General features: G+C 53.3%; 6 protein-coding genes across 6 annotated transcripts; 3 read left to right on the top strand and 3 right to left on the bottom strand.

Moving 5' to 3' along the window:
• Positions 1 to 865: 865 nt before the first annotated feature.
• Positions 866 to 2,818, bottom strand: AB675_6543 (4-coumarate--CoA ligase-like 2; the record flags this gene model as incomplete). The annotated part of the gene is made up of 5 exons (XM_018146842.1): positions 866 to 985; positions 1,060 to 1,213; positions 1,243 to 1,364; positions 1,419 to 1,707; positions 1,758 to 2,818. 5 exons carry the CDS (start codon positions 2,816 to 2,818, stop codon positions 866 to 868), a joined length of 1,746 nt encoding a protein of 581 aa, XP_018003924.1.
• A 1,491-nt stretch (positions 2,819 to 4,309) lies between these two features.
• Positions 4,310 to 6,049, top strand: AB675_6544 (Cutinase transcription factor 1 beta; the record flags this gene model as incomplete). Its single annotated transcript, XM_018146843.1, has 2 exons — positions 4,310 to 4,501; positions 4,556 to 6,049. 2 exons carry the CDS (start codon positions 4,310 to 4,312, stop codon positions 6,047 to 6,049), a joined length of 1,686 nt encoding a protein of 561 aa, XP_018003718.1.
• A 125-nt stretch (positions 6,050 to 6,174) lies between these two features.
• Positions 6,175 to 7,625, bottom strand: AB675_6545 (Non-specific lipid-transfer protein; the record flags this gene model as incomplete). Its single annotated transcript, XM_018146844.1, has 3 exons — positions 6,175 to 6,894; positions 6,954 to 7,059; positions 7,129 to 7,625. 3 exons carry the CDS (start codon positions 7,623 to 7,625, stop codon positions 6,175 to 6,177), a joined length of 1,323 nt encoding a protein of 440 aa, XP_018003792.1.
• A 752-nt stretch (positions 7,626 to 8,377) lies between these two features.
• On the top strand, positions 8,378 to 10,447 carry AB675_6546 (putative transporter; the record flags this gene model as incomplete). Its single annotated transcript, XM_018146845.1, has 10 exons — positions 8,378 to 8,523; positions 8,616 to 8,741; positions 8,799 to 8,836; positions 8,887 to 9,060; positions 9,117 to 9,229; positions 9,280 to 9,343; positions 9,400 to 9,465; positions 9,563 to 9,707; positions 9,779 to 10,223; positions 10,289 to 10,447. The coding sequence occupies 10 exons, from the start codon at positions 8,378 to 8,380 to the stop codon at positions 10,445 to 10,447; spliced, it is 1,476 nt and encodes a 491-aa protein (XP_018004154.1).
• An 887-nt stretch (positions 10,448 to 11,334) lies between these two features.
• On the top strand, positions 11,335 to 12,077 carry AB675_6547 (Vacuolar protein-sorting-associated protein 46; the record flags this gene model as incomplete). The annotated part of the gene is made up of 2 exons (XM_018146846.1): positions 11,335 to 11,370; positions 11,493 to 12,077. The coding sequence occupies 2 exons, from the start codon at positions 11,335 to 11,337 to the stop codon at positions 12,075 to 12,077; spliced, it is 621 nt and encodes a 206-aa protein (XP_018003661.1).
• Positions 12,078 to 12,725: 648 nt separating this feature from the next.
• On the bottom strand, positions 12,726 to 13,523 carry AB675_6548 (uncharacterized protein; the record flags this gene model as incomplete). Its single annotated transcript, XM_018146847.1, has 1 exon — positions 12,726 to 13,523. One exon carries the CDS (start codon positions 13,521 to 13,523, stop codon positions 12,726 to 12,728), a length of 798 nt encoding a protein of 265 aa, XP_018003664.1.
• Between the last annotated feature and the right edge of the window lie 230 nt (positions 13,524 to 13,753).

A 13,753-nucleotide genomic window follows, 5' to 3' on the forward strand; every position in this document is an offset into this window, starting at 1 on the left:
CAGAGACATCCTTGCAGGACCACGTTGCCAACAGTCTGGGCTCGAACGTCTGTCATCGCTCGAGGTAAACCTACTACAACAACTAGATATGTGATCTTTCGTTGACTGCTGTTGGTAAAACTCACCAATCGGGCTGTTAGGCCAATCATATCAAATGGACAAGTCGGCAAACGCGGTTAGCTTTAAGAGATGTGTTCAAGGATTGGGCAGTGAGCCCGGCTCTCAATCACAGTGGATGTTGAGACATGTAGAAAGCTAACGGACCAAACGGCCTCTACCACTCGACGCGTCCAACCGAGTACATCAAGCTACATACGATGTAATTATAAGCGTTAGCGTCGATTGATCCGAATTTGGTCTCTCGATCCTGATAGTATGGAGGCAAGCATGTTGACGATTGCAAAACCGATAAAGCTACTTTGCTGCCGGCGAATGTGTTAGAGAGCTCCGTAGCGGCAGGCTGTCCGGTCATATACTAAGCATTCTGTGTATATGTCCGTTGGGTTCTAAGATCCCAGGTCAGGGCGGGCTCTGAAGACCAGAATGGTCTTGCAAATCGAGGCAGCAAGTTTGAGATGAGCCACACTTGATTGATGAGTCGCTGAAACGATTCTTCATTAGTTGTCTGGCCAGGGAGGGTGCTGTAGGAGTTCGTGGTGTCACCATTAGAGCTAGAGAAAACGCTCATCTCTCCAGGCCCGCAAGAGAGACATCTCTCTTGGGAAAATTAGGCTAGCTGCTTGTAGCTTAGTGCCTTGGCTTGCTCGATCTGCCTTGAGTGATCAGGCCAAAGCAAGTGACCCGACGTCGATCTGTGACAGAAGGACCTTTCTATTGCTCTGACACGTCGACATCTGGTTATATTCTAAAGTCGAGCCATGACAGTGGGCTGAACCGGTGTAGCAAGTCTGGCGCCCTGAGCTTTAGCCCTCTCTGCTGGATCTGCCAGTCTATCTCGAAGCATGCGGCGAAGGATTTTACCAGACTGTAGTGGATCGAGGTTAGTCTCTTCAACCATACCGACGCTTGAAAGCTGTCGTCGCAACCAGACTGACTCACCGGATTCTTAGGAATCGAATCGGTAAGAATGATGCCTCCTGTAATCCACTTGATTTTGGAAGTCTTTTCGGCCATATAGCTCAAGATCTGCTCGGCGATCAGCTTCCTGCCAGGTCTTGGGACAAGATACCCTAGGGGCTCTTCGTCCTCGCCACTATTGAACGTAAGTCAATCGACCGTCACACCGGAAGGGATTCTCGCCATTTGATGCCAACGACCGCAGCATCTTGTATGTCCGGGTGCTCCAGTAGAACACCTTCCAGCTCTGCGGGAGCAACCTGGTTTCCCTTGACTTTGATCAACTCCTGGGCTTACGGTCAGCAGCAATCCTTCCAGTAACACGAAAATAGCCTCTTCACCTTCTTCCGGTCCACCACAACATACTTCCCGTCTTTGTCTTCATAGACAATGTCTCCGGTTCGGAGCCAGCCATCAGGCATTATGACCTCGCGAGTCTCTTCGGGCTTGCGCCAATAACCTTTCATCATCGTGGGCGACTTGCACCATAGCTCGCCACGCTGGCCTCGCGGCACTTCCCAGACGCCATCATCATCCATGACCTTGACCTCACAATTTGGAAGCGGCTCACCGACTGCTGAGGTCATCGCGAGTTCTCGGTCGTCCCAATTCAGTATCGATATCGGTGCCCTGTGGGTATATCAACAACAGATTATGTCGATTGAATCAGAAGGCCTTACTCCGTCATGCCCCAGCCCTGCTTTACATTGATCTGACCCGGAGGCCAGAGGCTTTCGAACTCGACACACATCTCTCGTGATAGAGGTGCAGCGCCTGCTTGCACCTTTCGTACGCTGGAGAGATCAAACCTCCTTGCATCTGGACTCTTCGCCATCATGACCACAACCGGGGGCGCCAGCGTGAGCTCACTGATTTTATATCGCTCAATGTTCCGCAACATGTTTCTCAAGTTGAACCGTTTCATAATGTAACTGGAGGCACGACGATACGGTGCCAGCGTTCCGAACCACAAGAAGCCATACCCATGATACATGGGTAGGATGCCGAGCATGCGCTGCCGTTCTGCCTTTGGATTGGTGCTTGAGTGCCGTTGGTCGAGATCCCAAAGTGTGCCCATCTGGACGCAGTTTGCGACCAGTCCGTAGTGAGTGAGCTCCACTCCCTTGGGTACCCCTGTCGTACCTGAAGAATACAAAATGGCAACCGTCTCATCGACCTCCTCCTTTGATTCTGCCTCCCTCCAGGAAAAGCTTTTTCCGACTTCAACGCTGGATATGAGCTCACTCCAATGGCGGAAGCGGTTTGTGTCCGGTTTGCGGCCCAGAAGTGGCCCGTCGTCAAACAGATAGATATGGTCCCGGGGGAACTTGGTCATCTTTGCCGCTTCCAAAGCGGTACCGCTGCTGGATTCCGTTACCAACAAGAATCGTGGTTCACAGTCGGTGAGCTGGTACGCAACTTCTCGTGCAACATAAGTGGGGTTGGCTGTGGTCGCTATTCCCCCTGCGAGAATGATTCCCATGAACACGACAGGAAAGAAAATGTTGTTTGCTGAGTAGACCAGGACACGGTCATTTTTCAGGAGGCCAGCCCTTCGCAGGCCGGCAGCGATTCTCCTGGCCCATAGTTTATATTCCGCCCACGTTAGATGAAGGTTATCAGGGTCTTCGCAATCGACAAAGGCAAGCGTGTCTGGCAGAGGTTCTTGTGAAGTTCCAAGCAACAAAGAGTGCAGATATTTTATCGGAATATCAACTGACCATCGTGAAGTGTGCGGCATGGTCAATCAGAATGTCTGTCCGAACTGGAATCTCTCAAACTCAGGGCAACTTGATTATTTGGTCTGTTGATACTCTCGTAGCGCAGCACGAAATAAGAGCGATCAAAATTCACAGTGTCGAACTTACCCGGTTGTCTGCCGGGAAAGATGCACCCTTACCAGACCACCAGTCGCAGGTATATGCCGGGATCTGCGAACGAGGCATCAACATAGCCACGGCAAACCCATGAGACGCCATCTGACCCAGCTAGCAGCCTCGGGGCGGCAGTTCGTACATGTAGCTCAATGCCAGGTCCAAGGAACATATTTCGTTCTAACCGAGTCGAATCTGTTAGAAAGCTAGACAGTAAGACCTGCTCCGACATGAATCATGCAAGGCTTTAGATGCACTAGGATGGGTGCCGGAGAAGGTATACACACCTCCCATTACAAGTACTACTTATCGCGCGGTACCTACCTATTTCTGGGCTACTTGGATGTCGCCGCTCTGCTCACTCTGCCAGCACTCATGACATACCCTAGTACGGAAGGTAACCTTAGCTTGGAAAATAGCGGTAAATCATTTCGACCAGTTAACAATCATCCCGCGGCCCGGCCGGATATTCCACGATGTACTTCAAGTTGTCAACCGTCACGCTTGCGGCAACCTGTGGTCCCCTCGTCAGCGACACAATCCAGCTCTCAAACATCCTGGCTGTCCATTGTGGGTTGTCTCATGGAACAGCCTCCTCGCCCCGGCACCGTGGCGGTCCCAGGCCTGGACGGTGCTGCCCAGCCCGCACATTCGACTCTACTAACGACTAGACCTTTGAAGCGCAGGGCTCGCGTAGCCTGCTCTTCCTGCCGGTCGCGAAAGATTCGGTGCGATGTAGAAGCCCAATACCCTTGCAACCAATGTATTCTGGAGAAGCTGGACTGCTTCGTCACTAAGAGAAGTCGATCAAAGTACGTCAGGACATCCCTCACCCGCCTCCGGCTGACGGGCTGCTCAGAAGAGTACACCGGTCATCAAATGTTCTTCTCGCACCGCATCAGTCACTGCAGGATGTTGGGACAGCCATACTGGCGGCGCCAGAGGAGAACAGTGCCCCCCGAACTGGCCGTCACGCGTCCTTGGGCGAAGAAAGCACCTCTAACAATGTCAACGTTCCAACGAACAGAGCCAACAGTGAGGCACATGGGGCTAGCAGTCACCTCCAACGTAAGTGCATGAACCACCAGAGATAGTTCGTTCTAACAACATGACCTGTAGCATATCCATCCGCTCCTTCTACGCCGATCCCAGGCTCAGCGACATCGCGACGGACGAAGGACAGTGTTCTAGAGCCCTTTTCGACACACTTAACCCTTCCCAGCTACATCAAGGCTGTACCAAAGCATCTGCGACCACAAGATATTGACTATCTGCGGAGACAAGGATGTTTCGAGATTCCGTCTCCCAAATTTCGAGACGCCCTCTTGCAGGCCTATGCAGAGTATGTTCATCCAGCTATGCCAGTGCTAGATCTCGCCCAGTTTGTGCACGATGTGACGAAGCCCGATATCCTGGGGAATGGAGTCAGCCTCCTCTTGTTCCAATCGGTCATGTTTGCAGGTAGCTCGCATTGCGACATTAAGCCTCTCCGGGCGCTGGGCTTTCTCACTCGCAAGGCGGCGAGACGGGCACTGTACTTGAAGACCAAGGTACGCCCTTTGTTATGGTCATCTTCTACGCCTACCACTGATCAATCTGCATAGGCACTGTACGAGTTGGAGTACGAACAGAATCGCCTCTACGTCATACAGTCCCTTGCCATGATGACTTACTGGTACGATACACCCGATGATCAGAAAGACTCGACACACTGGCTTGTGATCGCCTTGTCACTCGCACGTCGCGGGGGCCTCGACCAAGACATGTCAGACATGAACCTGAGCAGTTACCAGCGCCGCATGTCAAGACGAATTTGGTGGGCTTGTGTGAGTCGTGATGCACAATGTGCCTTGGGTCTCAAAGGCCCTCTAGCACTGCAATTTCTGGATCCAGAGATTCCGCCACTCACTGTCGACGATTTCGAGTTGGGCGACGTGCCCGAAGATGCAGAAGCCCAATTCGGGTACTGGCCCCCACTCAAACATAGATTGTTGCGTCTGGCCAGTGTGGCTCAGTGCACACTGCAGGTCCACTTACGGAGTATTTTCACCAAACAATACCGTCTGGGCGCTTATCGTCGCAGATCGGCCGACACTGGTGGCAAGAGTTCAAAGATGGTACTACTACCCGTCACCAACCAGACCACACGTGATGGTTTGCAACGTCTGGACCAGGATCTTCGGACCTGGCGATCTTCTCTTCCTCCTGAGCTACAAGACACAGAGCTCACGCCCGATATAAGCGAACCTGCCTTTGAGCCGTTCGTTGTATTTCGATCATTCCTGCATATGCTATATCATACGTGTTTCATCATGATTTACCGGCCTTGGTTGCCAGTGAAGCCACAAAGCGATAGCTTCTCAGCAGACGCGGCTCTCCAGGACAAGGCTCAGGGCATCGTGCGGGATTCCGCCCACGCGATCACTGACATTGCAATTGAACTGCACCAGCTTGATCTGGCTCGGTTGCTGCCACAAATATCTCTCGCCACACTGTTGGCTGCCGCGGTCAGCCATGCTTGTGACATATTCTGCGCGTCAGAACAGATGCACCGCGCGGGACTTCGGGCATTCGGGCAATGTACTCACCTGATGAACGAGCTGCGGGAAAACTTCTACTCAGCCGACTTTTCAGCAGATTTTTGCAAGATCCTGGCGCAGGCGAGGCGCTTCTCCGAGGTCTCCAGGCCCGACATGGCCAGCCGCGAGTGGATTGGGGACGGCTTCGACGATCAAATCTCGAGGCTGTCCGCAAACTGGGGCTATCCTCTGCCGAGTCGAGGCGCGACTCCACCTACAGAACGGCAGGAAAATATCGCAGCGAGGGTGGTGAATCGTCCTGCGCCAGATGCGCTTGATCCACAAGAGACGGTCTACGACATGAATGCCGAGGCTACGACTGGTAACATGCGTCCCTCCTGGGCTATGGACGGTGAAAGCAATCGAGCTTATGGCGACAATCACCAGTCCAGTCAGGATGTACGCTACGCTTTTGATGCCACTTTCTGGGACGAAACGGTGGATCTTCTCGGAATCCCCGTTGCCGGGTTCCAACCCGGATTGTTTGAGTCCTTGGGCCTTGAGGGTGTATCGATGTGATTCGCCATCACTCCTTATTCGTAAAATCAATCGGCTGTGCACCCTTTGAGATTTGCCCTAGGCCATGGAATTGGAGAGAGATGACATACTGAGATACATCTTCGGTGGCTCAGAAGCTGCTCGCTTCAAAATCTTGCTTGAACCCGAGTGTGTGTACTTCCTAAAGCCCACTCGCTCCTTGCCTTTTTCGAACGAACCCGCTCAGCTTGCTCCCCAGTGAAACCTTTCGCCAGTACGGCGGGGTTATACCCCAGCCCCGTCACACGGGCAACTTCCTCATCCGAGACCTTCTTACTGGCTTGGCCATCTGCGCGCTTATAGACTGTAATGACTGCAGTGCTCCCAAGTCCAGAATTCTGGGCCAGGGCCGCGCTCGTCCCTTCTACCATACGATTGTTCGCCCACCCACGTAGGTGCCAGACCAGCTCTGCGCACTGCGCCATGCCTGTGGCACCCAGTGGATGGCCTTTGGACAACAGACCGCCCGAAGGATTGATGAGCGTACGGCCGCCGTACGTGATGTCGCCTGCGCGGACGTACTCGTGCGGCTTTCCAGGCTCACACAGCCCGAGGGCATCGATCGTCATCATCTCCGCTGCCGAGAAACAGTCGTGCAGCTCGATCAATTTGATGTCGTGGATCGATTTGATGCCTGCCTCCTTGAGGACTTTAGGAGCGAGGGACGCGATGATAGGTCCACCGACCAGGCTTGCTGGGTTGCCGTTGAAGGCATCCGGGAGATCGCTCTCCACTCCCTGACCGGCGATGAGGACCGCCTGAGCTTCAACTCGGGCCGAGCGTCGAGAAACGCCTGAGACACGATGACCGCCGCAGATCCGCCGTCGCTCGTGGGACAGCATTGTAGTTTGGTCAGCGGACTGTCAACTAGCTGAGAATGCATCACGTCTTCAAGGCTGTAGACGTCCTGGAACTGCGAATACGGATTCCGTTGGGAATGCTCGTGGTTGACCCGAGCGATCTCGGCAAAGTCGCGTGGCTCCGCTCCGTAGCTGCGTCCGAGTCAACGATTGTTCACGCACCGAGATCTTGCAGCTGCGCTCGCTTTCAAGAGGACTTACTTGTCGATATAATGTTGGGCAAGACTTGCAAACAGTTGGGCGGCCCATGGTGATTCATTTCTAGGCCTTATCTCGTATGACTTTGCCAGGCTTCTCTCCAACGGATTGGTTCTGTCTGGGAAGAATGACTTGAGACTGCCAGAGCTCATCTTCTCGAAACCCACGACCAGCACGCAGTCGGCCATGCCATGAGACACGAAGTTCCTCGCCAGGGCGATGCCTGTGGATGCCGTTGCACAATTGCTATTCTGATTGTAGATTGGGATACCCGTCATGCCAAACTGGTAGAATACGCGCTGTCCGCACATGGTGTCGCCATAGCAATAGCACGCAATCCCCTGGTCGACATCATCATACGTTATGTGGGCGTCCAGAAGAGCTTTGATTCCTGCTTCATAGCCCAGTTCCGTGTATTCGACCTTTCCGCGAGGCTTGACGAACTTGGTCAGTCCGACGCCAAGCACGTAGGCGGGTGAAGTAGTTGGCTTTTGAGGCATGACAATCACCCAGTGGATTGAGCTGGTTGGCAATGGTAGTGAAGGATGTGGGCGCGATCCGATGGCTCAATGCTCAACTAGGTTGGTCAGACTTCGCAACATCTCATCCCTTATACTTCCCAGCCCATCTGGCCGAGGTATTGTCCCCCACCTAGAGACTTGGCCCATCATAATGGCTTTGGTAAAGGTACACTGCTGGAAAGCGTTGCACGTTGGAAGCTCCACAAACGTCGGCCGCGGGGGCAAGGCTGGCTCAGCCTGGTAGCCTTGGTCCACGGGTGCTGTCGATGATCCACATTTCTGCGTACATCCTCGTTTAGCGTTGTAGCAGACATTGATGTACTACCGAGATTTGGGATACACATTTCAGACACGGCGAGCTTAATGATAGGTTCGTGTTGATCCGGGCTAGCTGACCAAGATGCTGGATCGACTGACGATTACCCCGTGGAGAAGCCAGTCGCAATCGTCGCTCGAGCGATCTCGCAATGCTGGGGAAGCCCGCAATCGAAGTCTGCGTAGCAAGAAGACCAAGCCACGTTGATCAGCCACGGCAACAACGGCTGTGAGAACCAGTGCTTGGAACCGGAAGTCAAGGCACTATAAGTTCCACCTCCAGCATGATCCAGAATTACTTCTACTCCTTTGACACGTTGTATATGTGCGAGCCATCCCAAAGTCTTTGCAATCCCCGCTACGCTGAGATCCCCAAAGTGTCCCCAATCCCCCGAGGTCCTTCCTTGGCTTGAAAAATGGCCACTTCTGAGCAGCCAAACCCTTTGGTCGGCAAAGAATTTTCTCAAGGCACGCTGACGGTGGTGCACAATGAAGATGCCAAAGATGCGGAACACCATGGCGTGAGCCACGACTGGAGTGAGAAAGAAGAGCGAGCCTTGGTGTGAGTCGGATCCTACGATGAGCCTGCATTGCAACGACAGACATTCGTCATGCTGGCCTGCCGAGACCGATGGCTGATAGTGAGCAACACAGATGGATGGTCGACCTTCGCGTCTTCCCGATGCTGTGCACCCTGTTCGGAGTGTCCGTGTTGGACAGAACCAACATCTCTGCCGCCTACATTGCTGGGATGAACGAGGACATTGCACTGGCTGAAGGGTACGTACAATCATCTTGTCCTCGTTTTGTCTATCGAGCCTGACCTCCGCCACACAGTCCTCGTTATTCAATCTCCCTGCTGGTTTTCTTTATTGGTGAGTCGCCAGTCCTCTACGGGCGCAGAAGAAGAGCTGACGATGGCAAGGTTATGTTATCTTTGAGATTCCATCCAATATGATGATTCGCCGGCTGGGTACCAGAATCTGGATGACGTTGCTCATCGTCATCTGGGGTTCTTTGGTGCTCGCCATGGGATTCGTCCATCACTGGGTCTCGCTTACGGTACTCAGAGCGCTTCTGGGTATCTTCGAGGCTGGATGTGAGCATAGCCTTTGGAAGGATTCTGAGCAATCTAGAGAGACTGATCAATCACAGTGTATCCCGGGGCCGTATTCGTTATTACCTCGTGGTACAAGAAGTTCGAGATGGCCAAACGAATATCCTTTTTCTACATGTCAGCGCTTTTAGCCTCCGGCTTTGGTCCAATCGTTGATTTGCCCCTCTCTGACAGCCAACCTCATCGACTGACTGTCACCAGTTCGCATATGCTCTGTCGCTCATCAGAGTTGGGGATAGCACATATCGTCAAGGCTGGCGATGGAGTGAGTCTTTGTTGTGTCAATCTCCAGAAGTTTTAGGACTGATTTCTGACACCAAGTCTTCATCGTCGAGGGCATCTTCACCATCGTCCTCGCGGTCGCGGTGCCCTTCACTCTCGTTGAATGTAAGAATCCCTACCTGTTCACCAGAAATCGTATTCGCTGCGCTTTACTGACTGTCGTTGCTGCGATATCTGTGCTGAGGCTGATATTTCTACACAGTCCCCGAAAAAGCCAGATTCTTGAACGACCGAGAGAGACATATCGCTACAGAACGTCTCCTTGAAGGACAGTCTCGGGAAGAAATCAAGCATCCCGGAATCACAGAGGTGCTAAAGATGCTAGTGGACTGGAAGTTGCTCATCTAGTGAGTTGACATTCTTCCCTGTTCGCTCTCTGACTGCTTTCTTCCCACCTGTGCTGACCTGACGGTTCAAGCTGCTTTCCATACTACGTGTGCGGGAGCTCGATATACGCGATGTCCTATTTTGCCCCGATCATTCTCCGTCAAGGAATGGGATTCAGCTATACTCTGGCCCAGGTCCTTTCGGGCATGCCATATCTCTTTACTATGGCAGCGAGCATGGCTACGGCTTGGGCGTCCGATCGAATAAAGATGCGCTGGCCAGTAATGTGCGCACAGTATCTCGTTGCCGTTGCGGGGCTTCTCATAATGCTCTATGGTGAGGTGCCGGCATTCCGCTACTTTGGGCTCTTCATCGCGGTCTTTGGCTCTCAAGCCAACGGCCCACAGCTGCTTGCGTACGCCCAAAACCAGACTCCCACGATGGCCAAAAGAGGGATATTGCCAGCAATCATGATCGCGGTCGGTGGTATGGGCGGTATCACTGGCAGTACCATCTTCAGATCTCAAGATGCTCCTGTACGTCAACTACATCGCGCGATTCATCCAATTTGCGCTGGCCTTCTTTTCTGACACAGTGACAGGACTACCTCCCAGGGATGTGGACGACCATAGCATTCCAGCTCGCGTCATGCATGATAATATTTGTTGCCTCAATGCACTTCAGACGACAGAATAGACTCTTGGAGCAAGGCAAGGTAGCTATGTTGGAAGGCGTTCCAGGATTCAAGTATGTTCCATGAGGTGATCTGTGCCATACTGCGGGAAGCCCCGATGCAATCTCAAGCAGAATGGTTGCAACTGCTCCGCAGGGCCAGGACAGAAAAAGCGAGGAAGGCGGCAACAGAAAGAAGGGGGAGAAGCAGAGCACAGGGCAGTCCACTCACTCGAAAACGAAGACGAGTGATAGCTCATCCTCCACGAAGGTCGGCCCTATTCCTTGCCTCGGTCTGTGTGGCGTCTTCCTTACGGTGGCAGTCAAGATGTATAGTGTCGGGCGAACAACCTGATACCTGCGCCTGTGTGCCATCGGATAGGTAGCCGCTGATTAGCAGCTTAGCTTCGCAAAATGATTCAAAGCACATTTTCTGTTTTTTCCTATAGCTGACAGGCTCCCCTCGATGCCCTTCTTACAACGAGTGATTCTGGCACGTCAGCTACGTTGAGAATGCTTATCTCTGCTTCGAAATCCCCATCAGTCGCTTCATCTCGTCCCATACCTCAGAGATTCGAGAATTGGCACAATGGTTCAAGAGTAGAAACACGTGAGCTCGACGCAGAACTTACCTCTACCTACTTCACTGCCAAGCAGTTTAAGTCAGCCAGACCGAAGTTCGGCCGCAGGCAGTTGCACGTCATTCGTTCCCGGCAGCACTGCAACTTCACATCTGATCAGCCGCAAGACTGTAGAGGTCGATCCAATCTAGATCAACACACTTCATTCACAAAGTCGATCAGATCAGCTATACCACTTCCGCGAACAACCACTGCCTCCACATATCGTGCCCACCACCGCAGAGTCCTACCTCCGCAAAGCAGCCCACTTCCGAACGATACATTGCAGTCTTCCCGTCCCGCAAGAGAAACACACTACCAGATCTGAAAGCGGAGCACACCCAATTACGCCACTATGTCGGGCCTCGAGAAGGCTCTGTTCAACCTCAAAGTGAGTCCGCTGCAGCGTCTCTATGTCCTCGACCCGGCAATGCCGGCTCAACGATCCCCTCCCACCTCATCTCGTCCGTAATGCCACAAGTCCGACCCGACCGCTGACTTTACACGTCACAGTTCACCTCCAAACAACTCAACCGCCAAGCCGCCAAAGCCGACAAAGACAGCCGCACCGAACAAGCCAAACTGAAGAAAGCCCTCACCACGACTCCTCCACAGCCCCAGATCGCCCGCCTCTACGCCACAAACAGCGTCCGCAACTCGCAACAACGCATCCAGCTCCTGACCCTGGCCGCGCGCATTGACGCCGTCGCTGCCCGTGTACAGACCGCCATCACTATGCGCACCGTCACGGGCTCCATGGCGCAGACGGTCAAGGGTATGGATGTGGCGCTCAAGAGCATGGATCTGGAGAAGATTGGGACTGTGATGGAGAAGTTTGAGAGCCAGTTTGAGGACCTGGATGTGGTGAGTAGCTACTATGAGGGCGTAGCGGGTGGGGTGGAGAGTCAGCAGGTTGGGGTGGAAGGGCAAGGGGAGGTGGAGGCTTTGATGGGTAGGGTTGCGGACGAAGCTGGGGTGGAATTGAGTCAGGAGATGAAGGGTGTGCCGGAGCAGGAGGTGGCGGCGAAGCCGGAGGAGGAAAGGAGGGTCATGGAGGAAGGGTTGGGCGATCGGTTGAGGGCTTTGAGAAGTTCGTAATGTGGATATGTGGATTGTATGCGCTTCGAAATCATGTTTATTTGGATGTGGGATTCGACGAAGACGCTTGTAGGCTTGAAGAGTCTCGTCGCTACTGGTTACGCATCATGAGGAGATCTATGAGCTACGACGGGAATGATGCCGAGGAGCAGCAGGACAGATCGGCTCGCTCGAACTCAGTAAGAGGACTTTTGTACTTCTGGCGCAAAGGCAAGGCACTCGAACTTTTTCGCGAGACGATTTCTTCCCATGAGGCCGTCAATCGCTCCTTCGAGCACCTGTCATCCGGCGTGGGTAAGCGCTTTCTCGACGTCGGTCCATTCCACTTTTCTAGGCTTCTCAGAAGCATCTTCCACACCGATTTGGTGTCGTCCTTGCCATTCGGAGACTTCTGATTGCTCCCTCGATTTTTCCATGCCACTCCGAGTGAGCTGGCTGCCGCTGAAGCATGCGCAGTTCCGTCTGTCACTCACCACCTTCCTAATACAGCTCACCCTTCATCCTGATCTCGAAGATACGTCGTAGAGGGATATTTTGCATATACACGCCCTGGTCAGACGGCAAAGGCCTCTCTCGGATGTATCTCAACCTCCCAGGGTGATGTTTCAGACCTCGATTGGGAACACTGTTCTTAACTTCCAACCGCCCTTACCAGCCCTCTCGAATACCTTCAACCAGTAATCGATCCACGAACATGATCAACTCGCTACTCGGACCCGTCACTCCCAGATCCCGAGGATCATGCACCGCCGCCCTGACAGCCACGAGCCCTCGTCTGAGGAACGCCGCCCCATCCACCTTCTGCCCTTCGTTCACTAAACCAAATTCTTTCACCTCAAAGTTCGCTGGATTGCCGCCCATGACTTGCGTCAGGGCTCGCTTGAGCGCCGCCAGCTGATCGGAGATGTCCTTGACAGCGGCACGAGAAAACATCGCTGTGCGAGCGATTGCCTTGAGCGACAACAGATTCGCTATTGCTAGCGTCGCTTCGAGGACACAGCGATATTGCATCAAGCGATGCCGCAGCAAAAATGCATTATCTCGGTGCAAGCAGAGCATCCAAGAGGCTCGGTAGACCTTTTGCTTGCTCGGCGAGCTGCTGAGGCTCTCCTCTGACCTGTGCCTTGCGTGCTCCCCGTCTTCCACATCATCATCCTCAGAGTCGTCCTTGGACAGCAGAAAAAGGCTCTCTGCTCTGACCGTGTCACAAGCTAACAGAACTTCTATGAGCTGCGTTTCCAGATCCGAGGGCAACGCGAGGTGGCGTGACCGGAGAGATTGCAGGACAGGAACAAGACGAGAAACTTCGGCTTTGAAGAGACCAATGTCTTTGGCACGGAAGAAGGATGTGACGGGAATTGAGGGATACGTCAGAGTAAGCGTGGTGGACTTTACAGAGGCCAGAAGAGCGTCGAGGGCGGCGAGGACTGGAGTGGTGCTGTCCATTGCATTATTGAAGGGGAGCCGCCGGTGTCTGCAATACCTCTATCTGCACGGCCCTGAGCGAGTGAAGTTGGCGTCGAGCCAGCGGCGTGAAATTGCAAGACAGTGGAAGTCTTCGTCATGCTTACACTCAACAGATCAGGAGTTCGTTGATGTGTGACAAGAGAGGATCCGTGCGTTCATTAAGCGAGATTCTGGAATGCCTTTTTCTGCCTGATTTGAGTAGATTGGGC

The sequence above is a fragment of the Cyphellophora attinorum genome (assembly GCF_001299255.1).
Source record: "Cyphellophora attinorum strain CBS 131958 chromosome Unknown Contig4, whole genome shotgun sequence".
In the NCBI taxonomy this organism is placed as follows: domain Eukaryota; kingdom Fungi; phylum Ascomycota; class Eurotiomycetes; order Chaetothyriales; family Cyphellophoraceae; genus Cyphellophora; species Cyphellophora attinorum.